Below are 26276 nucleotides of genomic sequence, written 5' to 3'. Positions count from 1 at the left end.
ATACCACCAGGAGAAAAGAACTATCTTAAAATGTTTTTTTAAAAAAAGAGCATTAAAGTAGTTCTGTTATGTGAAATAGACTTAAATGATGCATAGAGGAAAAAATCATTTTGTTCCATTAAGAACAATTTTTGACAACACATTATCCGTGAAAGACAACAAAAGGAATGCTGGTAGACATATACTGAGCTACAAGGTAGGAAAATGAAGCAAGAAGCTATCACTGAAGCTCTATTATAGCTCTGTCATGAAGATAATGAATATTGTTCTATATTAGTTAAACTTATGGTTCAGCTGAGCTTAAAAATATTCTAAAGAGATAACTTTATTTCTTTAAACTGAGATAGTGGAGTCTAAATGGTCAGAATGTTATGTACATATGTGTGTGTGTGTGTGTGTGTGTATATATACAGCTTATATATATATACACAACCTAGTGAAAAAATAGGCATGTCCTTGTTCCAGAGACTATACCAGAAAATATGTGTCTGATGCACCTAACTTTGAATTTATAGAAAGGCTTAGAAGGGCTGTGAAGTCATATCCCAAGAAAGATAATTTTTAATATCTTATAATTTTGATATAAGTTTAAAAGCACAGGAAAAAGTTTAAAAATACAGAAAAAAACATATTAAATCAAGTTAGATAAACTAGGAAACTATTTGGGCAGCAAAAAACTTTCCATCTTGAAGCAGTTATATGTACGTTTTATCCTTAAGTATTTCTTTTATGTTATTTATGTCTTAAATAGTTGTTCATTCTTATATTTTGATTAAATTTTTGTTAGTTTTTTATAAACAACATAAAAATATTTTATATTTTACTCAGTCTTGTAAGATTTATAATCAAAGAAAGAAGTAGTATGATATGGTGGATGTTGGTGGCACACTCCATACTCAGAACAAGGGTGTTAACCTCATGGCTATTCAGGATAAGGCGAGTGTACATGTCTTAAGCACATGGAAAGTCTGAAAACACTGGTGAACTGGAGAGCAGGGCTCTCTATCAATGCAGCAGCTGCTACACAGCTTGGATTTTGACCAATCAGGAATGTGAGTGCTGCCCTAATACACTTTTCTGTTTTTTTCCTGAGTAGCCAGAAATCTGGATTTTCATCTGACATGTTTATTTTTAACCTGTGACATAGAGGAAGACTAAAGAATCCAACTCTGTCAGGATGAGTAAATATCCTACTAGCTAGTGAATATTTAACACTTGAGACTAAATCCTGAAGAAAAATGAACGAAACTATTATAAAAAGCAGTGGAGGAATCTATCAATGAGTAACAAAATATTTTTAGGAAAGTAAATCTTCTTTATGTTGCTGAAAATACACCACAGGAATGGTGGTCTTCGTTTATACTTAAAACTGGCATAAACATACTAGAAAAATGAGAAATAACCTTAATTTTGGCACACTTGTTCTAGACAGTGCTTTCACATATTTCTGTTACTATTACACAGTTTGAGGCAAAGATAAATTTGGAGCAGAACAGATACAAACTAAATATTTTCAAAGAAAATATTTCTCCTGACAACTAAAAATATGCTTCACAAACTCTAATTGCCAGGTAGTTCTACAGCTCTAACACATACCTAGTGCACATGTTAAATGTTACGGTGTCATCTTGGGAGTGTCATACCTGTTTTAAAAGTGTGTAGTTGGAGCCATCAGTGCTAATTTTCCTTATCTCATGATGATCAGCAAGAATTAAAAAAGGTTCTTCACCTAAACACCAACACAAATAACATATTAGACTTTAAGTATCTATGCTTTTCCCCTTTGCATAATTTCAGTTTAGTTTAGCAGCAATGTGATTTCAAATGTAGTGGTGATCTGGTAGATTCAGGGTTTAAAAAGGATCATACTGAGCAACGTAGTTGGCAGTAGAATGAAGAGGCAGCACATGCCCAGGCAGTACAGAAAATTTAGAAAATTCTAAGTGCATCCCTTGCTTCCTCTCAATATTCTTGACATTCAGATAATTTATTTGGAATTAGTAGAAAATATCTGCTGTTACAATCTGATTGTCTGCATGAATTGCAGAAAAAGATAATCTTCACCTCTCTTAGAAACCTACAGTACAGCTAAAACATTCTTATGATCAGAAATTTTTTTTCTGGATAATCAAGTGGCTGATGCTCTCAGGATGACCTCAGTGAAGACCAAGAGTATCACTGCATATATATACCCTTTTACCTGCCTGAGGACTTGTCTTAAATAATTTCTGAACTCCAGGTTCTAAAATCTTTGTTTATTAATTTTTCCTTTCCCCAAGAGTCTTTTTTTCTAATGCTTTAATAGTCTTTATTTCTACCTTATCAGCTTGTCCAATGTCTTTTAGTATCTCATTTACTTTAGAATCTGGGAAAGAGCGTGATAAAGATCTGAGCATTCTCAACGTACAGGAGACCCTCTAAACCACTAGTGTTTGGTTTCTCTTCAGAATTGATTTGGAAACAAAACGATTTCTTGAAGGAGAGAATTTCAGAAAGATTTTCTTTTCTATTTATTTAAATATGTATCTGGATAATTTGACGTCAATTTGACCACATTCTCAGTGGTTATAATCCTAGATTCATTTGGTGAATAATTTGCCCAAGCATTTTAACATCTTTTTTTTAAGACACATTCATAAACTTGTTTGCCAAATGAAAAAACGTAATGTTGATAGAAATTAGAAAAAAAAAACACTAAAAAAGTAATCACATAATTGAATGTGGATTTTTTATAAATTATTTATTGTTATACCGTTATTGTCCTTTTAAAATTGTTTGAAATCATTATTTTTCTCCCCTTGTCTTTTAGTTTTGTAATTAATATGTAATACCAAAGGTATGACATTATGTTTCAGTATATACTATATCATTCATGTTAAATACCCCCTTCTATCATCCTTGATGGGATCCCAAATTAGTCATTCTCATCTTCTTTTTGAGGCCAGACTGAGACTCAGAATACTTCTCAACACAGAATTGGCTCTCGAGTTGAAGGTGCCTTGCCACTCTGTCAATAGATTTCTCAATTATAAATATAAAATTAATCAGTCATGTTCTACTTCACTGCTTAGGCAATTCTGTTCTTTACAACTTAAATATATTTCATTTTAAAAAAATCTCTGTAGTGCAAGATTTATGCTTTAACAAGCATAAATGCTTTAAGAACACATTTTTATATTTAAAATTTGTATGAGTTTCTAAGTATAATTGCTAATAAGAAACAACTATGGTGTGGATACATAATGTAACAAGACCCATATTTTAATTGTTACTATTCATCTCCTCTACACAATCCTTTATTAATGTTTAAAGTAATGGAAACATTGGTCATTTGTATGATTTAATCTCTTCTTTTTGTCCCAGGTCACTAAATGCATTATGTAGCAAGCATTAAGATGGCCTGAAGCTAGTAGATTGGTAGATTAAACAATGGGCTCCAATCCTGGTGAACACGGTGAAACCCCATCTCTACTGAAAATACAAAAACAAAATTAGCCGGGTGTGGTGGCGGGCACCTGTAGTCTCAGCTACTCGGGAGGCTGAGGCGGGAGAATGGTGTGAACCCGGGAGGCAGAGCTTGCAGCGAGCTGAGATCGCGCCACTGCACTCCAGCCTGTGTGACAGAGCGAATCTCCGTCTCAAAAAAAAAAAAAAAAAAAAAAAAAAAAAAATTGTCTCCAAATAATCCTCAAATTGATTCAGGGAAGGAAGATAAGTGATGGTGGAATGAAAAATTGAAAGGAGTTAATTTTTTTTTCTTCATAATGTGTAAAGTTTTAACCCATTAAAAAAACCCATATTTTAAAATTAATATCTCTGATAGCTATTTTATTAAATTGGTTGAAAAAAACAGCTAATGTTTTAAATGTTGCCACTGACGAACATCTATATAAGAAACTGGCAATAATATTTGACTCATTATACTTAAAAACAAGCGGAATAGAGATGCCCTTAGTCACCATTTTTTTTGCCCATTTAACAGTCATCATCATATTATTGCTTTGTATCATTTTAATATCTGTGATTTCTCTCCTAAAGAATTAAAGTTATGGGCCATGCTTTATTAAATGTATAATTTACAGGATCAAATACACTCCTTGGAATAAAAAGAAGTTTAACAATATTTGCTGAATCACTGGAAGAATTCAAATAGTCCTATATAGCTGATTTATTATTACTATTGTTGCTTCTTCTTATTGTTAACTTGTTCTCTCTAGCATATATGTATGTATGTATGGTGGAGGGGAGAATGAACAATATTATAATAATGTCACAATAGTCTCTTTAACAGTTTTAGCCAAACTTGCTCCCAAGAACATGTGATTCAGCAGGAAGCAGTGCTAGAGATAGTTCTTTTTTTTTTGTGGGCACTCTCAAAATCTAGAAAACACTCAATAATTCACAAGGCCATAAGGCAATGTTATTATGAACAGAGCATACAAAATCAGAGTGACAGATTCTCATATCAAGGGAAGTAGAGAAGAATTTTGATTTTTCAGAAGCATCAAGGAGGAGTGAATTCAATAAGAATGGCTATAAAGTTCAGGATCCATATGTATAACTGAGGTTGGATCAGTGGGCAAGTTCAATTCGATACCTGAGAGCGATTTGCAGCCATTTGGGTTATCAGGTTGTATTTCATACCCATCTGTACAGAGGCACTTGTAAGTCCCGTATGTATTGATGCATTGCTGGCTACAGGGAAAGCCTGAAGAGCATTCATCAATGTCTACACATGTTTTGCCGTCATCCTTCAGTTGGAATCCAGGCCAGCATTTGCACTGGGAAAAGAAAAATGAGCATAATCAATTCATATCATTGTCACTGTCTTTTACTTTTGGATATCTCTTTAGCATTAAGCAAGAAAAGCACTTGAAAATAGATAAAGGCAAGTCTTTCTGTCTTCCAGCATTTGACCTTTGATGGGAATTATGTATATTATGTAAAGTTAGTTAGAAAGCACTCTCCCAAATATCTTCATTTGATCTTTTGAAGTTGGCAAGATTGCAAAAGTTAATTGACATTGCTAAGGCCATGTGGTTAGAGATTGGCAAAGCAAATAAAAAAAGAGTGAAACTTTCTACTTCTTTTCTTATTTTTCTATTGCATTACATTGTCTTTTTAGAATATTTTAGCAACTATAAGAATTAATCCTTACATGGAGTTTTGAAAATTTTTAACATTGTCACATATGTTATTTCATTTGAGCAGTATAGAAATCTATAATGTAGATATTATTAGGTTGGTACGAAAGTAATTGTGGCTTTTGCAATTACCTTTAATGGCAAAAATCACAATTACTTTTGTACCAATCTAATATTATCTTTAGTTAGTTGATGAGAAATCCAATAGCATGAAGATGGAGCTGTTTAGATAAGGCCAGTAGGAGATCTTGTACACACTGAAATTTTTAATACATAGTAATCCTCAATTAATATTTATTGACTGTGTTTGATTCCATACCTAGATATGTAGGTGTCTGAATAAACAGTAATATTAATGTAGATGTTTTTTATCTTAATAACTAAAACAATTTATATCATAACTCTTTCCTTCAGCATCTCTATGATGTTTTATTTGTCCTTCTGATGACACATGATATTAACTAACTGGTATGTCAACTCATAGGCTACAAACATTATGCCACGTGTATTTTTTGCCTTCCTAAAAACGATGAGGTACTTTGATTGGTCATTGTCTCTCAGTTCTGTTCTCAGTCCCTGCTAGGTAGCATGTGAGAATTATTATTACAGAAAATGAACCTATACTTGGCCAGATGATTATGATCACAGACTGATTAGTTGTGTTCGAATAAAGGAAATTGTAAGTATTGAGTAGGATGTGAGTTAAGAAGGATTTCTGAGTTGTCAAAAGTAACTAGTATTCAAGAGCACTCCATAGTAAATATTTCATAATTTGGATAAAATTTATTTATTTATTTATTTATTATCAGATAAAAGTGATGGCAGAGCTTTGAATTTATTGATAAAGATATTAGAATGATATATGTCCATATTAATAAATACTCAGGAAACAATTTATGGTTAGAATTATTTTTAAGTACAAGAAACATTTTCAATACTGGGGAGGAAAGCATCCAAGTAACATCAATTTCATCTGAAATTAATTAAAGGATAAATCATTATTTTTCCCAATTCTGTTTACAAGAAATGAAACCCTTTAAGCTCTTAGCACTTTCATGTTTAACATTTGACACCAGCAATTTATCTAATAATGCTCAGAAATTATAATGGACTTTTAAAATCTCTATAACCCACTTAGCAATCCAGTGGATTAAAATGAAGGCAAAAGTCAGAGCTTGATTTCCCAAACTCCCTTCATTATATCTCACTGAGTGACAATATTACTTTCTTTGAGAAGATCCATCCTGCCACCAGGAGGAATTGGTACTTAACTATGGCCAAAGAAAATGGCATACTTAATGCCATTAACTGTACACATAAAAAAATGGTTAAAATGATGAATTTTATATTATATCTTTTTATTCAATTTTGTTAAAATAAATATTTAAAAGAAAAAGAAACTGAGAAATTTGACAGGATAGTAATCCCAGAATGGCCTAAAAATTAAGCCAAGTGATTGTGTAGTCGGAAGCCAGAGGTCCAATTAGTAGATACAGAGCAGTGTTGAATCAGGAGTCACTTTAGGACAAATGAAAGGAAATTTTATAGAATGTGTTGAATTCCTCTAAAACAGTATTATTAAATGAAACAAAGTGCATCACCATTTTAATGGGGTTTCTGAAAATCACTTTGAATGCCTCATGTCAGTTTTATAGAAGTACTATATGAAATAGATGGCTTGGATAAAAACACAAAATGGAAAATTAATTTCTTGAAGGTAAAATTGATTAATGTTACTATAATATAAGACTGTATAAACAAAAGTTTAAGATTTACAGTAAATTTTTTAAAATTTTATTTTGTTTGAAATAACATGTATAAAAAGACAATGTATTTCTCAATCTGTTAATCTATTTTAATAAAAATATTTTTGGTCTCAAATAATAAAAAGACATCTGCAGGAAATTCTACTCATCAACTTTCATAAATTCAATGGAAGAAAATAATAATCTTTTGCATTTTCAAAGACATTTTATAGAAAATAAGATTAGAATGTTCTCTTTCACTTAAAAAAGACAATTTTTATGAAAGTCAGAATTATATGTATTCGGCCTCATCTTAATTTTTCTCACCATTCCAAATTATTCAGAATTTTCTTGAGTTACATTAATTTTTATAAGAAAATATAGCTGGCAGAAAAAATAACTAAGCCTTTTCTATTTCTCTCAGGAAAATTCCTTTGCAGCTTTTCAAGTAACATGACAAATATTGATCATTTTATTTCTACTGTATACATCATCACTTTTTTCCCTCCCAGAAGTACATTTATTTTTACATGGTAAATTATCCTTCCTATCAAAATAAGATTTTTGCTTCAGTTAAATGTTATTACTCCCTTTTGAATAGTTAGATACATTGTATTTGTTTTACTGCAAACATGCAAATTGGCCACAGTCCATAAGGTCTAAATTTTGCTTTTGTAAGCAATTTTCGTTTTATTGCAGAATTTAGAGGATGATTTCTTGTCATGGTCTGCTTATATTACAAGGAGAAGTAGGCTGCTGGATAGTTTTCACCATTCTCTGAAACAGAGAAATCTATCAGCTCACGTAATTTTGCAACATGGTAGAAGCATCTTGTTGTACATAAAGCTTTCTACTCAGTTTCCTATTAACAAATTGTCATATATATGACATATATTTGTGTGCATAATATATACATGTGTATGTATATACATATATATAAATATGAATGCAATATGTAAAATATTTGGTCTGAACCTTTGCTTAAATCTTTTATTTATGATTCTGGTCTCATCCTGAATGTTTGTACAAGTCATATTTCCATCAATAGATGTTTTATATTATTAACTAGCTTTTACATGTTTACATACTTAAAAACATCATAGCAATTCTGTCTGATAACATATGCACACACCTTGTGAAGGATTAAATACTTTTGTCTCTTTTAACTAGAATTATCACTTCTTTCTACGGCTTCTTGAGAAGACAAAATGAAAACACTGGCATTTATAAAGTATTAATAAACAAGTATTTATGTGTGAGGAATGTTTCAAGATGCTTAAAATAAGCATGAATTAACATGTGTTTCTGGATGATATTGTCTTCTACCAAAAGCAGTTTCCAAATATGGTATGGCTGTGTGCTAATACTTCTTATATGCAGGCATTTAAAATAACATCTAACCTTATTTTTGATGTCATGTCACAAAGTATATAATTGATATTCTATATGTTTTATAATTTACTACCAAGTTTGTTATCATAGACATTAAATACACATGGAATAAACACAAATAAATCTACTTTGAAATGTATCACATAGAACACACACACACACACACACACATATACACACACACAGACACACTCAGCCATGCATCAGTTAATGACAGGGATATGTTCTGAGAAATACTCTGTTACGTGATTTGTCATTGTGTGAACATCATAGAGTGTATTTAAACAAACCTATATGGTACAGGCCATCATGCACCTAGGTTATATGGTAGAGCATATTGTTCCTAGGTTACAAACCTGTAGAGCATGTTACTATATTGAATGCTGTAGGCAATTGTAACACAATGCTAAGTATTTGTGTATCTAAACATCTCTCACCATATGTTTAGAAAAGGTACAGTAAAAAATATTTAGAAATGTTTAAAAAAATATTTAAAAATGTTTAGAAAAGGTACAGTAAAAATAATTCTATAGGAACACCACTGTATAAGCAGCACATTGTTGACCAATACATCATTATGTGGTACATAACTGTATATATGATAGAACTTAATAATTATTTGTAATGGTATGAGTTAAAATTTTAATTAGTTACCTGCAATCATTCTAAAACACATTCCCTGATGCATTCAGGAAAGATTTCTATGTTAATTGTACACAAGTGATCAATAACATTTCTTTTCTGCTTCACTGGTTTTTAAAATATTTACTGCCAACATTAATTATCTGATGCATGCTCATCTCATTAAAAGATGTACTGGCTCACTTGCTTTCTTTCTTTCTGCCTGTAATATATTGTTTGTGAATGAGTTCATGTTCTAAGTTTACAAGTTTAACCACTTCTTAATACAATATTGGGTCTAAAAAACTTTTAAAAATATATATTTCTTGGTGTTTCAGTTTTTTATCTCTAATTTTTGCAGGAATTTATTATTGTGGTTCTTAGATTATGTCTATATACAGTAAAATCCTAACCAACCTAACCATGTAGCTAAGTTAATAATACCAGAAATTCAGAACTTAAAAACAGCAAATTGGTTGTTTAGTTGAATTTACTGTTAGATAGAACTGGCTTGTCATAGCATGCTAAGGCTGGCAGGAACAATGGCCCCACATCTTTGCCATACAACAATTGTCTACCATCCTTTAAAGAAAGTCATTTAGCCACTGCAGAAACACTTTCATTGGTGATGTGTGAGGTGGTTCATTCCAATATGAAGTGTTCTATCATTAGAAACTTCTGCCTTGTATTGAACAGAATCTGCTTTCCAACTCTTAATTCCAATCTTTTAAGCAACTCATATGTTCCCTATTAGAATCCTTCATATACAGTATGTGAATACAGCTAGCAAATCATCTTTGCTCTAAGCAAAACTTCTTCTGAAGATGTGCTCCAGACTCTAATGCTTCTGAATATAGAAATTTGGATACACTCCAATTCGTCATGGTTTCTCTTGATAAAATGCTGTGTCCATACATGTGGGCAGTACCCCCGGGCAGAACTCGGTAGAACAAAATCTAAACCCTGTAATGGTCCTAATCTTCATTAGACTGCCTCTGTTGTTTATACTAGTTATGTCCTATTGAAGATTCATACAGAGTTGTTGCTCCATTAAACACACTAATTTTCAAAGGAATTGCTCTTAATGAGGTTTTTCCATATTTACAAAATTGATTTTAACCTAATATACAACGTTGCATTTCAACGTTGTGTTAGTTTTGTCCGTCATTCCAACATACTGAAACAGAGTTGGTTTTAGAAGCTATTTCTGTCCATCGATTCTGTCAGCAAATCACCTCTTCAGGGAAATCGTACTTACAATCAACAATTAGGATATTACATATGGTTTATTTTAGTGTATTCACACTAAGTCCTAATAATTCATAGTTTATGGATTTTTTATGTCCTAATAATCCATAGTTTATGGATTTTATGTTTGTATGAAAAATATTCCATTATCCAGTGTTGTAGTAAATGATTAGCCCATTCCACTTCGAAGATGTACTGAAGAGAGAATGAGGGAAGAAATGGAAACTTAAGAGTTAAATACGTATTTATACAGCTATTAACATAGCAGTATTGTCTCTGATCACTAGTCTTCCCTGGTTTATTTATTTCCTTTATGCTCCGAAAATGTAGAAAAATGCTTCAATTTTATTTTTGTCTTCTTAACTATATTCTCACAACTTTTATATCACACTACTATTATGGTATCTTCATATAGACACTCTCCATTCAATTCGTTTTAATATTATGATGGCTTTTAACTTTTTCATCTATATTGGATTAAATAGCTTTCTTAACCTCCAATTCTAATGTATCGTACGATTTGCTACTTTTGATGAGTACCTACCTTATAACTGACCGGAAGGTCTTGACAGTCTTGAGAACATCCACTGACTTTCTTACTCAAACATTCATTTATATGGCAGTTTCTCTCATCTGAACCATCGCCACAGTCATCCTTATTGTCGCAAAGACCTCCACTGGGAATGCACCTGCCATTTTTGCACATAAAAAATGAACTGTTGCATGACTGTTCTGGAAAAAAAATAAAACAAATGGAACATAAAGGGCATGCCATTGTTTTATACTACAGTTGTTGAAAACATTCACAAATATCATTAACTCGTGTGTCAAAAATCATAATATAAGTTTATATAAAATCTTTTACATATTCAATATAATATCTTATACCTAAAGTTCAGAAAACCAAGGGCAAACTGTACTTTCATGTTCAATACTTATTGCAAATATAGCTTGATCATGAAAATTAATTATCAAAATAAACAACCATAGTAAAATTAATGAACTATTTCTGCCTCCTCTATTTTGTGAAGAATGAGTTCAAAAGCGTACTGATAGTCTGACAATTCCCTCAAGCCATAGGTCTCTGAGAAATTATATGTTACTAAAAACTAAGAATCTAGAATAGGTAGATATTCCTAAATTCTTTTCTTCCTGGAAATATAACATTGACATTTTGAAGTCAGGGTATAAAACAGATATCAGTGGTGAATAATAGCTGTTCCAAATACAGCTATGGAAAATAGCTGGATGACTTGAACAATACTCATCATTATACATTCTAAAAGAAAGCCCAATATCATGTAAAGTCCATGAGAAAAAAATTATTTGAGCATATTCTGTAATATATGATTATATATTTAGCATTTGGAATAGAGAAGTGATAAACAGACCAAGTTTTTAATATATGTATATTCAAATGATATGCAATTTGTTTCATCTTGCCTAATTATGAATAATACAGACTACTTCACAGTAAATTTTAACTTTTTTGCATTTGAATTTTCAAATAGGCCAATACAGTGAAATTATTCTCATATAAAATAATATATGAAGATATAATGAATTTTTGGCAGTGGGGAAGACAGGATGGTGAATTCAGCAGTACCACTGCCTCAAATCTTTATATTTTTGGCACAGACTTAAATTTCCAAAACTAGCTTCCCACAGAGTCAATTACTAGTACCCTGCATGGTGTCACTAGAAACATCACATGCTTAATAATTTGCATTTTCTCTCATTGAATACTATACTAGACAGAAAATCACAATTTTTCCATTGAAAACACTTTAGAGTAAACGCGGTATTGTATATATTTCTGTACCTGCACTTTTACACTTTGGGTTTAAAGGTGCCTCATCAGAATGGTCAGGACAGTCAAAGTCTCCATCACACTGCCATTGAGTATTTAGAAGACACCGCCCATCAGCACAACTAAATTCTTCTGTACCACACTGTCGGTATCCTAGAGATGCAGAAAAAACATTTGACTAATTCACATAACAAATACTAATTGAAACGTCATCTCCTCAATGTACACTACACCTGATTAATGTGGATTACTCATGTCTCCCATGAGAAATATTTCTCATTTCTTTCTGTAACAGTGGTTACAGTTGCAAGAGATGTTTGTGGTTTGGAAGTAGGAATATGGTCCAAAAACTCAAGTTGGAAACAAACATTCTTATTATTTCAAGGTGAAGAAATAAGAAAGTGACCCTTGACTATACCATTTCTCTTCACCTATTATCTGGATCATAATATCTCTTAGAATGGAAAATGAAAATGAAAGCTATTAGAATTAGCTTGGTTAGGTATAGTACCAGAACATATGGATAAACTGATTATGAGCTATAACGATAATTTTCAGAAGCTCTGATATCATGTTTATGTTTAGAAAGCAGCACTCAAAGTGTAAAAACATTGTTAAAATGAGAAAAATTTAAAAGTCAATTTTAGAGCAATAAGCACAAAAACTATTATAATTATCCTATATCTTGATTCTTAGAGTCACTAAAAACTTTATTCAAATTACAGAAAAAACATCATTTGGTAAAAGTTCATATCTATGCCTATTTGTAAGTACAACTTATTTGATTTTCAACACTGTTTTATAAGAATTTTTTCTAAGTTTTTCAACAATAAAAACAGTTATTCCTAGTAGAACTTTCTGATAAATCTGGGTAAATGCTCTGTTTTAAGTGGGAGGGGGTAAGATTTTTATGGCTTAAGAAATAAACACAATTCCAACAGAAAATATACTCAATAATGAATATTTAATTTAAATTATTATCATATTGGAATGGTTAAAATAGATAGTTCTAAAATAGCCTTAGCTACTCTAGTATTTCTTCGCTCTCTCTCCTCCTTCACTAGTTCCTTCTTCTCATTTAACAAATACAGTGAAGTCTTATCCAGTCCAATAACAATAAAAATCTATACACCTCTTATCAGCACATTTCTTGTCTCTTTATTGCCCAATCTGGCTTCCACTTACTTGCCTGCAGTTCATCTCTAATCAATCAACATTTCATTTCTCTGACCTCTATCTTCTGAAACTCCTCTTAGAGATAACAAACACCAAGTGCCAAGTGTCAAATTCTGGATCTCGGCCTCCTATTTACTTCACCTTTTAGCAACATTTTATGTTTCTGACCACACTACCTTAGAAAGAGTTTCCTGACTTAACAATATTCACAGTCTACCTTCCTGGACTTCTTTCCAACTTTGATCTTGCTGTTCCCTTCTTTTCCTTCTGTATGAAATCCTCTCCTGTTCCATTCTAAAATATTGCCAGTAAAGCCCTAACTTCAATCTTCAGTCTTTATTTTAATGCCAGCTTTAGGCTGATGGGCAGAAAATTAATATTACCTATCCTTGTTATTCTTCTGATCTAGAATTAAATTATCACACACTCACTATATAGCTTTATGTGATTGTCTGATTAACACCTCATATTCAAAAGATCCACAATAAAGTCTTTATTACATCTCACATCTTATCGACAAAATTAACCCTTAACCTCTTGTATCCCAACATTCATTAACAGCAGCACCAATCACCAAGTCATCCAAGCTAGAAATTCCCTTTTATCCTCCATGTCCTACTGTAAATGAAGTCTGACACATTCTGTACCTTCCACTCCACCATTCCCAACCTGGTTCAAAACCACGTCATTAATCATCAGAACTATCACAATAACCCCCTAACTAGTTTATTTCCCTCTATGGCTCCTTTGCTCCATGGCAGTATTTCTCCCACTCTCGTGAAAAAATATGGTTCCAAAACAAAAATGTGACTGTAACATTTCATTCTCTTGTTTCAAAATGTACACTGGCTTCTGAGAGACAAAATAAATACAAATTCTCTAACACTTTATTTCAGCCTTTTTCAAATCTAACTTCAACTTTTTAAATGTCCGCTTACCTAACAGAAGACTAATTGCTATTCCTCGACCATCTCAATTTACAGCCTTTGTAAACACATATAGAATTTACTGTTCCTGAAACTGCTCTAAGAACTTTACAAATATAAATTCATTTAATTCTCTGAACAGTCCTAACATTTAAGCCTTTTTATTAAACATATTTTACAGATGGAAAACCGAGGCCCAGGGAAGTGAAGTGACCTTTTCAAGGTCACATAGCTAGTAAACAGAAGATCCAGGACTTGAACCCAGGCTCTCCAGCTCTGGAGTTCATGCTATTAACCACCACACACCATGATCTCTAGCATTACACAGGATTTCCTCTTACTAACATTCCCTGCTTCTATTCTTCAGTGCCTACCTCAAGAACGATTCTTCTCAGCTCTGATCTCATTGTGATTCTTGTTTCTATTTGACATAATATGTTATTGTACTATATTGAATTTCTGTTTTTTCCATTCATCTGTGACTTTTCCAAGTGGGGCCTCTCTGTCTCATTCATCTCTGTATCAACCAAATATAATGTCTAGCAGAGGGGAGATATTCAATCAGATATAACTCTGCTTCAGATTTATATCTTGTGTTATGATGTAGCCTTTAAAATATCACATCAAATGTATGACTTCATGCTGAAATAATCATAAAAACTGATATCCACTAATTTCAGTGAGATTCATATCAAAGGCCAAGGCTATAGACGCTGCACAGGGAGGACAAAGGCAGGCACTAAATCGGTTGCCTTCTATGAGCATATATAAAGTTCACAGCTTTTCATTACATATATTTATTCTTGTCTATGCATTCAAATATTTTACGAAAACATTAAGTTCACATTACAGTTAAACTTCAACTGAGCATTTTTAATATATTGATGCTATCATTAAAGTTGTAGGTTGTATAGATATTATATATAACAGAAAAATATATGTAAAGGCAATATACATTTCATGATAATAATATTAAATTTTATCAAATCATTGAATACATCAAAAGATAAAGGGTAGAAAAATATTAAGTATCCAGCTTTTCTGATAATTCTGAATTACGTTTTTTTTTACTCAAATATTTGATTTGGCTATACAACTGATCAAGCCAGCCATATACTGTCTTCAAATTTCAAGTATTTCAAAATACATTAAACCAAAGACATTTTTAATTTTAATTTTTATTTATTTATTTATGTATTTATTTTGAGATGGAGTCTCACTCTGTCACCCAGGCTGGAGTGCAGTGGCATGATCTCGGCTCACTGCGACCTCTACTTCCTGGGTACAAGCAATTCTCCTGCCTCAGCCTCCCGAGTAGCTGGGATTACAGGCATGGCCACCATGCCTGACTAATTTTTGTATTTTTAGTAGAGATGGGGTTTCCCCATGTTGGCCAGGCTGGTCTCGGACTCCTGACCTCAGGTGATCCACCCGCCTCAGCCTCCCGAAGTGCTGGGACTACAGGCATGAGCCAATGCACCCAGCCCAAAGACATTTTTATAAACATTTTCCAATATTACTGATGCAAACATACTGCAAATAGGTATGATTTCCAAATAAATGTATTATACTAGAGCTTAAATAAGTTATATGTACTGTGATTGTGTATTACTGAATTCACTGGCTGTTGATGACACTAAGAAATGTGTTGTTTGTTGCTTTAGTTTTTTATTTACATACTAGTTTTGAAAGACTCTTAGCCTAGGCATCTCCTTCATGAAGTTTTAGATGTACTTACCACACTGTGGTGACTCATCAGAGCCATCTCCACAGTCGTCATCATGGTCACAAACAAATTGCTTGGGAATGCATACTTTATTATGGCACATGAAAGCATTTTCATCACATGTATTATTGGGAGCTAAGAAAGGCATCACAAAAAATAAAGTTAGATGAGCACATATGTTATCTTCCCCCATATTAGGACCTTGGGGAATATATAAAATCATATCCAATAATTCATAGTTACTGAGAAAAAGAAAACTTTGCATAATATTCAATACATCAGATAAGCTAATAATTGCATATGTATTTACATTAGAATGTCTGAATATAAATACACATAATTCAAGGATTTAGTATTCATGAATTCAACTATTCCAGAGTGACCCTGAATTCAAGCCATGTAGTGATTTTAAATTTGCTGAAGGATGAATTCAAATGTTCACATGTTAGAAAAAATATCTCAGCTAATAATATTCTAGGCTTTTTTCCTTTACTTATGCCTACAGTAATGCTGGTAAAGTAATAAAAATGTTGATTCCTTGTGAAAAATAGACTGGTAAAGAGCAATGCTAATGTTCATAAAGGAAGTGAAAAGAAAACTAAGAAGGTTTAGAATATTATTGTCTTTAAAAAAATAAAATAAAACTTTTTGGTGACTTCTAGAGTGGGGTGTCCAATTAGGTAAAGGTAAGATCTTTGATGTCATCAGCCCCGCCGTAAGTACTACACAAATGAAATGGAATATTGACCCTTTAGGAATATTGATCCATGAAAGCAATGTTCCAACAAGTGGAAAAAATGGTTGATCCAAGTGATCAAAATTTCAGCAAAAATTCAAAAGAACATAACTAGTGCAGAGAAAGAAAAAATTAATACCATACGCATAGCATCACAAGAGTGATTTAAATGAGCAAGACTCATTTAAATATTTTCAGTAATCTTTGCTTATATTTAAAAGGTAAATGCTATGTAGGACTCAAGGTTTGGGGTATTGCAAATAGCAATAATCTGCTATATGCTATTGTAGAATGCTGGAAAGAGAAAGGCTTTGCAGAAAGTGGCTGTGGCACTTATATTTGTATTCTTAAGGAAGCAATTTACCTTCTTGGTGCATCTGTTTCTTTATCTGTCTAATGGGGATAATAAAATGTATCTGATAAATTTCTTATAAGGGCTAGCTAATGTATGTGAAGCAGATTTGGCTCATTTTAAGTATTTAATAAATGTCTAGGTGCTCTTTAAACTCGTATTTATATAATAATTATTTTTGGCAGATTCCTCAAAACAGTTCACTACAATATTGTGGGAATTCAATAATGCAAATAACAGCAACAATTACAATAATTGATATGTAATGGGTACTTGAAAAACTTAGGTGCCTTCTATTTCCCAATTCCATGTCTTAATAAGCACTTTTCTCTACATGAAACACCTTTCTCTTTCTTTGTCCCTCAAGACTCAGATATTATCACTTTTTCTTGAAATCATTTCCTGAGGCATTTTACATATTAGTAGGATATTTTACATAATATTTCTTTGTGATCGACATAGTATATTTTATACACATCACTTTAACACTTAAGATACAGGTATTATCATTATTCTTTCACATTGCCTATAGCCCCCTCTCCCCAGACTGCCCCAGGCTCCATGAACAAATAAATCTCTCCCTTTATCTCAGAAATTATTGACATAGTGTAGGTAACACAAAAGGGTTTTTAAAATATAATCAGGCATAATTTACTTTTAACAAAGATTTTTTTAAAGCTGTATAGAAGCCACATAGAAGTAGCATGAACAATTGCCTGTTGTAATTAGAGTAAAACTCTGATTTTACTAACTCCTCTTAACTTTGAACTGTATGCCAGCTTGGATAACTCAGGTGAATTACACCAATTCCGATACATGGATTAATCTTTATAACACTGAGCAACAGTGACTTATTTGGCTTTAACACTTTCAGATCACTTGAGTACAATTTGCTGCATTTTAACAGAATGTACTTAATAGTACTCTTGTGGTACAAAAGTGTTAATATGCCTCCCAGAGTGTTAACTTGTTACAATAGCAACAGCATACTGGGACCATCTGGATCCCTGAATTGATGCATAATCCTTTATTATGTAGCCCTCAGTGGCCTCATTGACCTTTACAGACACACATATCAGTTTCAAGATCAAAGTGAATTATTCTACAACAATAGTATGAGTTCTGTGCAAATAGGTCTGCCTCGAAGTTTTCTTTTTTCTTTTCTGCTTTAACTATTCCTCATGTACATACCCCTGCACACACACACACACACAAACACACACACACACACACACACAGACACTTATATTATGGCTTCAAATACAATGCTTTAAAGATGTGAAGGCAGGCCATTGGAGAGATGACTGACAGAACTCATTTTAACAAGCGGAGTTCGCAGCATTATTTCTGACAAATTGCTCAGCCCAACGGATCCCCTATGTGACCTTGGGATCTGCATTCAAATATTCAGTCCCTTTATCCTCCTGATCATGCAAAGGGATTCATCTAAATTTTTACTGTTGAGTAATGCCCTGAAAATTTCCTGAGGTGCCTTAGAGTCAGAAACTTAGTAAATCGTCTGACCTCCGAAGGTGCTCCTCTGATCCCTCAGCTTCATTCGGCTATATCCATACTATTTTTACATGACCCAAGGGTTAATACACTATCCATAGGACTAATAGGTGTTTACTGACCTCCTGATCAGTAGTTATTTAGGATCAGAGAAGTCATTCACAGAGTTTCTGTAATAGACAATCTAAAAGCCTTCAGAAGGATGGTGGTGGACGACGCAAAAGAGAAAGTACCAAACCTACTGCACTCGTACACATGAAGTGCAGTTACATTAGCTGAGAAGTGAAATGATAAATCTGTGTTTATCAAAGTGGTTTTAAAATGGGTAATCCGACTGTGCATGTTTGAAACATTGAACAGTAGTTAAAGAGGTTGCAGAACTACTGTGATAACATCATCCCACCTGATTAAGTCCAATACTACCTATGGGACCAGGAACTAGGAAAGCAATGGGAAATGTGCTATGGCAAATACTATAAAAACAAATAACCAAGGATGCTGCAACAGTTTTCTTTGACATGCAGCCCTGGCCAGTGTTCATACCGCAGCCTGCTGTGGAAAGCTCATCGCTTCCATTTGGACAGTCCCTTTCACCATCACAAAGCCAATGTCGGGGCACGCAGGCATGAGAGCCCTGGCAGCTGAACATGTCAGCAGCACAGGTTATGGCACCTGAAACACAAAAACGTAATGCCATTAAGATTACTCTGTGTCCACTGGAAAATGTCTACCATTTACATTTTCTACAGTAAGAGGGGAAGCAGAAGAATGTTGCTTATAAGGAGGCGATCGTAGTTATTGGGAATCTTTAAACATCATTCTTCCCCTGTAGTTGTCCACACATTTTTATCTAAGAAGGCATTCTTTCCTAGCTATAATTGTTACATTTCTTAAAGCTACATGGTAGAAAATAATGTACTTTATCCTTGTAAAATGTGGCAAAGCATAGAAATGTCATAGAATTGTGAATACACTGAGATAACATTTCTAAAGACTGAACTAGAAAAATAATAGTAATTGAAATAATGCCATTTTTATTGCTTAATACGTGCTAAGCACTTAACATATTAACTCATTTATTCCTTACAATAAGCCCAACCCATAGAACTATTATCAGTATCATTTTACAGAAAAGAAAACTGAGGCTCGGGGAAGTTGAAAAGCTTGCAGAAAGTCACAAGTTGCACCCAATTCTGCATGTTCAACTGGGAGTCCTCTGGATCCTAAGCACCCTCTGAATCCTAAGCACCAACTTTTAACCACTCATGTCATTACTATTACTCTCCATCTTGTAGTACCAAAAAGTATAAATGCATGCACGTTCCATTTTTTTCATGCATAATAATTGGAATCTACCTTTGCTCTATCACTGCAATGTTTCTTTAGTTGCATGATAATGTCTTTCAAAAAAATGCTTGTTGACTTGGATTTTTAAGTACAAAGGGTTCCTCTTTCCTTCCCGTTATGATCATAGGGTAGCCATATGTCAAATGGCCCTCCCTCATGATATTTTCCTAGTCCCTGTGCAGTTATATACAATGAATGTTTTGAATGTTTTGTTTGTTTGTTTATAAAAAGTACCTGAGTGAATCAGTAACATGACCCTAAATCTCTCTTTTTTTTTAAATTTTACTTTCTTATGACCCAAAGTTGCCCAGAATAGATGCTAAAAAAGAAATTTGTTGAATTGTTGAAAATAGTATATTATCTCCAGGAAGAAAATATAAGTGACTAGATGAAAAATATTTGTTTCTAACAATTGAAAGCAGTAGACAATATGTTTTAATTGGATTATCATTTATCCTCTTACTTTTCAGCCAGAGTTGTTAGGAGCAGAAAGTTCTTTTTGAAGTAATGTTTTCAATATGGTAAGCAGTGGGGTATCAAAATACAATCCTCTAAGGGTCTTTTTTTTTTTTTTCTTTTTGAGACGGAGTCTCGCTCTGTTGCCCAGGCTGGAGTGCGGTGGCGCGGTCTCGGCTCACTGCAAGCTCCGCCTCCTGGGTTCACGCCATTCTCCCGCCTCAGCCTCCGGAGTAGCTGGGACTACAGGCACCCGCCTCCACGCCTGGCTAATTTTTTTGTATTTTTAGTAGAGACAGGGTTTCACCGTGTTAGCCAGAATGGTCTCAATCACCTGACCTCGTGGTCCGCCCGCCTCGGTCTCCCAAAGTGCTGGGATTACAGGCGTGAGCCACCGCGCCCAGCCCCTCTAGGGGTCTTTTGCAACATAAACATACCTGTCCTTGACATATACCTTAGCCTGGAGGAAAGGATGAAGAGTGGATGTTGACAAATCCCCCCGTAATCTAGACTTGCTTATTTAACTGAGGATCTATTTAATAGAATGGAGTTTAACATGTTATGTAATACTGGAGGAAGTTAGAAAATAATCTATTAAATAAATGTACTTTCATTTAAAAATTATTTTGTTTGCTAACTAGTATGTCTTCAGTACTTTCTATAATAAAATTCTCTTTCCACAGAAAATATTTTTATATTATTCCTCCTTATCTATCCTTTTTAAGCTTGCCATGAAACCATAAAGTGTCCTTTTTATTATTATATTCTCAATTCAATGCTTTGTATAACATTTTTACTTTTTAGCTTGAGATGTTTTTAACTGCATTTTTTTCTCTTAAGGAAGTTTTGATAAATGTAAAATTTCTTGTCTACTGCCATAATATCACTTTAATTTGTTCTCAAGGCAGTCATAATAGAAAGAGCCCCGATTTGGCAGTGGAGAAATCTAATTCTGTATGACCTTGATGAAGACTAGTGTCTGAATTACCCTATCTTTAAAATGATGGCTATGACTAGATCATTACTGAGATATCTCCAGCTATAAAATGGCATAAGGCTCTTTGCAGCTAATTTTCTGGCTCCCTTGATAGTATTCAACAGATTTTGTGTTAAGAACATGCCAAAACATCATAGTCAATTGGGAAGAAAATGGGCCAAAGAAAAAATTCATGACTTTATTTCATAGTTGCCACGGCCATCTGGAGATATACTGCCTTTCTCAGGGAAAAGAATCCCTAGGGAGAAGAAAGACAAGTTGATAAATTCCACTAGATCCATCTTGCACACCAACTCGGATAATAATATTTAATTGATAAGATTCACTAGCCTATTAATATTTCGGAACCTGAATTCTGCTCATACCTCTGTCATAGTTAATTATCTGAGTGACATCAGGAAAATGTATTAATTTCTGTGAGTTTCTCTTTTTTCATCTCTCAAAAGATGGAAATAAACTAGACCATGGTTTTCAAAATGGGACCCTTAATATTCCAAATCAGAATCACCATGTGCATATCAATAATGTGTTTACATCCTGCATTAGAATATTTTGAATTGGAAATTGGGAAACAACATTTTTAACACACTTCTGAGAACGATCTTTTGTACTCCAAAGGTTGAAAACAAGTGAGACGAATTATTTATAAAGTTATTTTCCTGTTCTAAAATATGAGGTTCAGTTCATTGACTGATGATTGGTCTAAAGCAGTATTTTCTTTATGTGTCTCAAGCTTGGTAGTTAGTACATAAAATACAGCTCATAATTAACGTAAATAAGCTCAGTATTTTGATTGCAGGTAAACATGTCCATTTTCTTATTAGTCTTTAATAAAAAAGCATTATTAGGACACTGACAATATTTCAACAAAGAAAGGAGGCAGGAGAAATAAAATCAGAAAAACCTCATAAATATAGTGTACATTGGTTATGTTAGATGATCATATTAGGTATATAGGTATGTAAGTACAAATCTTTTTGTATCCAATTAATAGGTAAGGAATAACAAAATAAGGAATAAAATGAAGTGGTCTATGATCACACAGCTTGAAAAGGCAGATGTGGGAGAAGTCAAGTCTACATGACTTTAGAGACTTTGCCCCTATAATACTGTGTCCACTCAGAAAGCACAGTGTTATCAGTGGGGCCATTTAGTGTAGAGTTTAACAAAAGTCAAAAGTAAGAGAGATTGAAACAGTGCTCATCCTATTGTAAATAGGTAATTCTTGTATTAAATTTATTTTTAAAAGTAATAGCAAAGAGAAACAGACAGTCATCTAATTGATTACTGACTTTTTTTCTTTCACAGCTTTTTAATAGTGATCTTTCTATATTTGTCTGTTGTATAACTGTAAAAGGTTTCAGCTGTGTAAATAAAAAGTAGATTTTGAGTGACTTAAATACAAGAAAGTAAATTGCCTACTTTCAAGAATATCTCCAATTTCATATTATTAAAGAGAACTTCAGTTGAGCTTGAATACTATAAAATACTACCTTTCTCTATATGTTTGTGACAGAAATAGCAGTCCACAACCCCTGAAATTTAAAAGAGGTGTTAAGTATACTAAAATCTATACATACACCTTATTCTATGACTTGGGTCCTTCTCTTCCTAAAAGAGGATGATAACAGCTGCCACCAAAGGCTGATGTAATGAGTAAAGAATATATAGCTACAGGTACGAATGCATATACAGAAACAGATTAGATAGACAACCAATAGACATCTATAAAAATAGTGAAATTCTTGGCCGGTAAGAACAAATTTTAACGACTAGCTTGTTTCCTTCTTTTACCCCTTAGGAAATTCAGTGAATAATTCTATTTAACTATTTGTTAAATATTTGTGAATATTAAAAAGCAATTATACTGGGCTTGTAGTTGACATATAGTAGTTAAGTATAGATATGTGACACTAATACCTCTAATCTTATAAAGCTACATTTTAAAGTGCATTTTAATATCATATAAAATAGCCACTTTCCTTTACTTCTTATTTAAAACAATTCAGCAATAAGGATGAAAATAACACACACATATGCACATAAACAGCATGTGTGGCTTGTGGCAGTATAAATTAGTATACTAATTTTGGGGGGTAACTTGGTGGTACATAGGCAGCATAATGAAAAATAAGTTTGATTATTTGACCCTGTAATCTCAATCATTGATATTTGCTTCAAAGAAGTCACCGAAGGCTAGAAATAAAATGTACAAATACATTTGTTGTGGCAATATTAAGGAAAAATACCAAATATTGAATAACAGCTTTATATATAAAAATAATAGAATAACGGATTGTCATGAAAATAATAAAAACAGCTACCTAGAAAGGTACACATAAATTTTATGTTAATTTTAATAAATTAGCAAATTTTGTGTATGCTATAAAATGATAGAGCATATATAATGCTTAAAAACTGATTGAGGACAGAAGATACACAACTTACCACAAATGCTGTCACTTTCATCTAACCCATCCCCACAGTCATCTTCTCCATCACAAATCCAATGCTTAGAAATACATTTTTGTGCAGAACAAGCAAATTGGTTCCAAGAGCAAGAAGAATCTAGAAAACAAACAAAAGGAAAAAAAAATAGTTTGAGACCGTCTTACAACAGATCCGACAGTGAGAAGATTCTTTCTTAGACTTTGCTAAAATCAACAATCCTATAATAAAAGAAGCCAACTTCTTCTTTTCTATGACAATTCTATAAAATTTTGGCATCAGCTTGCATATTCCCTCTGTGTTTCCAGGTGATACAACCACGATTTGTTCAACATGATTCTTATAAGGCTTGCCTTTGAGGTAGTCCTAATGCGGTCACTCTACTCCAGGTATATTTGTCTGTTATTATTACTTTTTGAATGTATAATGCATAGATATAAAATATATATTTCTGGTATAGTCTAGTCATACTTTTTAACTTTAAATCTATCTTTGAGCCAAGAGAAAACACTTACATCCTAGGTAAGGTAACAATATGGTGGACTAATCAGCAGATATGTTTGTTTTTAAAGGTGGGTGACTAAGGAGGTTATAGCTTGAAGACAACCTGACAGTTTTGTACGTAGCAACTGTGCTGATGTTTTTGTGTTGCTTCCTTGGAAACACTTGGGTTTGTTATACCTGACTAATAACACCTAAATTAATTGGCATAGTGGCTGGCTTTTTTATTATTAGATTATATTTTTATAATAATAACACACTCCATTTATTTCCAAAGCCAATTTTGTTATTGCTCTCCTCCATTCCCAGCCTCCCCCTCTACCCAGTATATTTGTCACTAGAAAACCTTCAAAAGTAAAATCCTTCTAAATTAAGGTGTTCAAAATATAAACTCTTGTAAAAATAGCAATTCTGCTTTTGATTTCATAAACAATTGCAAAACTTTGCATTTTCATTTAAAATGCTTAATTAGATGACCTGTGAAACAGAGAACATTAGAAAACTGGAGTTTGGAAAAAATAAAATTAAAGAAGATACGATCAGATAATGGCCACTGTTCAGAAATTATGAATCCACACACAATATTTTGGAAGTTCTCTGCTAGTCTTGTTCAAAATCTGGCTCTAATGTAAAGATATATGGCATCTTAGTAAAACAAAATGCACCTTCACATTTCATGATGACATTTACTTTTAGGAGAGTTTGACATTTCACAGAAAATCCGTTTTTAATCTTTTTCCTACTCTATCTATTCACCACAGTGTATGTTATTTGTGCTAAATGTAAATAGTGAATATATACCTTGTTTTCCTATTGGAAATTTCTCTGATTTGCAAATCACAAAATCCATAAATTTTAGAAAATAAATGTAAAAATGCTTTCTTAGTTTGACAATGTAACATGAAATAAAGTGTACAGACACAGATATTAGGAGGTAGAAGATGAAAGGCAAAAGTTTAAAGAAATAGAAGTTTATGTATATTATTGAAAGCTATACATGTAATTAGTACAAAATTTCAGGATAATAATATTCAGTCAGCTCTCCACATCTGTGCCTTTAATATCCATGGATTCAACAAACTATACATCAGAAGTATTTGAAAAAATAAAATTAAATAATAACAATACAAGAATAAAATATAATACAAATAAAAACAATACAATGAAACAATAATTAACATAATATTTACATTTTATTAGGCATCATAAGTAATCAAGAGGTTATTTAACATGTACAGGAGGATGTGCATAGGTTATATGCAACTACTAGGCTGCTTTATATAAGGGACTTGAGCATCCATGGATTTTGGTGTCCACAGGGTGTTAGACCCAATCCCCCATGCAGATACCAATAATAGGTGGGGGAAATATAACAAGTAGCATGTGTCAAATCCTTATTTTTTATAGCAGAAAGCAAATACATCAGGTACCACCTAAAGTTAATAAATTAAGAAAAGGTATAACTTTATTATATCTATATTATAAACTGATGGAAGTAATTATTCAACAAAAACAGAGGTTAAAAGAAAAGTCTAGGACCAAAGAGTGTTAGTCTTCATTATAAGCTCTTTTGTTTTAATTTTAATCTTTACCATTTTTGTACTATTTAATAAAAATGAAAATTAATGTTAAAATCAGCTGACAATATTTTGTATAAAATCCCTACATAAGAGAATACTAACATACAAGTAATAGTAAGGTTAACAAAAACTAAGCTAAATACAATGTCTCACCACAGTGGAATTCATCACGTCCATCCTCACAATCTTTCTGACCATCGCATATCCAGGTATTCAAAATGCATCTTCCACTAGGACAACTAAAATAATTTTCTTCACATTTGTGTTTGTTTTGAACTGTGATAAAATATGGAATGTCAAACAATTTCATTTTAGACTTCTGAAATATAGGTAGATAAATCATTAATACTCCCTAAACTGAAAGAGATAAATAACAAGTAAGCTTAAAAATAGCTAAGATTTTCTCCTAAAGAATGTCAAGGTTATGAAAATAAAGGAAAGATTCAGAAACTGTCCCAGAACAGAGACCCAGAAGACATGATAATCAAATCCAATCGAGGATTGAGTCCTAGAACAGAAAGATTATAGTAATGTAAAATTGGTTTAAATTATAACAGTA

General features: G+C 32.7%; 1 protein-coding gene across 3 annotated transcripts in view; it reads right to left on the bottom strand.

The window, feature by feature from the left end:
• The window catches only part of LRP1B (LDL receptor related protein 1B), a 1910203-nt gene that overhangs the window by 260289 nt on the left and 1623638 nt on the right, over window positions 1-26276 (bottom strand). For all 3 annotated transcript variants that reach the window (XM_034954060.3, XM_034954061.3, XM_003822825.6), the window contains exons 50-57: window positions 25871-25993; window positions 23637-23756; window positions 18932-19060; window positions 15801-15923; window positions 11973-12113; window positions 10695-10882; window positions 4598-4781; window positions 1644-1729 (exon numbers count right to left, since the gene is read on the bottom strand). In XM_034954060.3, coding sequence (XP_034809951.2) covers window positions 1644-1729; window positions 4598-4781; window positions 10695-10882; window positions 11973-12113; window positions 15801-15923; window positions 18932-19060; window positions 23637-23756; window positions 25871-25993 — 1094 coding nt within the window. The remainder of the gene's footprint in view (window positions 1-1643; window positions 1730-4597; window positions 4782-10694; window positions 10883-11972; window positions 12114-15800; window positions 15924-18931; window positions 19061-23636; window positions 23757-25870; window positions 25994-26276) is intronic.

The sequence above is a fragment of the Pan paniscus genome, chromosome 13 (assembly GCF_029289425.2).
Source record: "Pan paniscus chromosome 13, NHGRI_mPanPan1-v2.0_pri, whole genome shotgun sequence".
Classification (NCBI taxonomy): Eukaryota; Metazoa; Chordata; class Mammalia; order Primates; family Hominidae; genus Pan; species Pan paniscus.
This window is presented reverse-complemented; position numbering and strand designations above follow the sequence as displayed.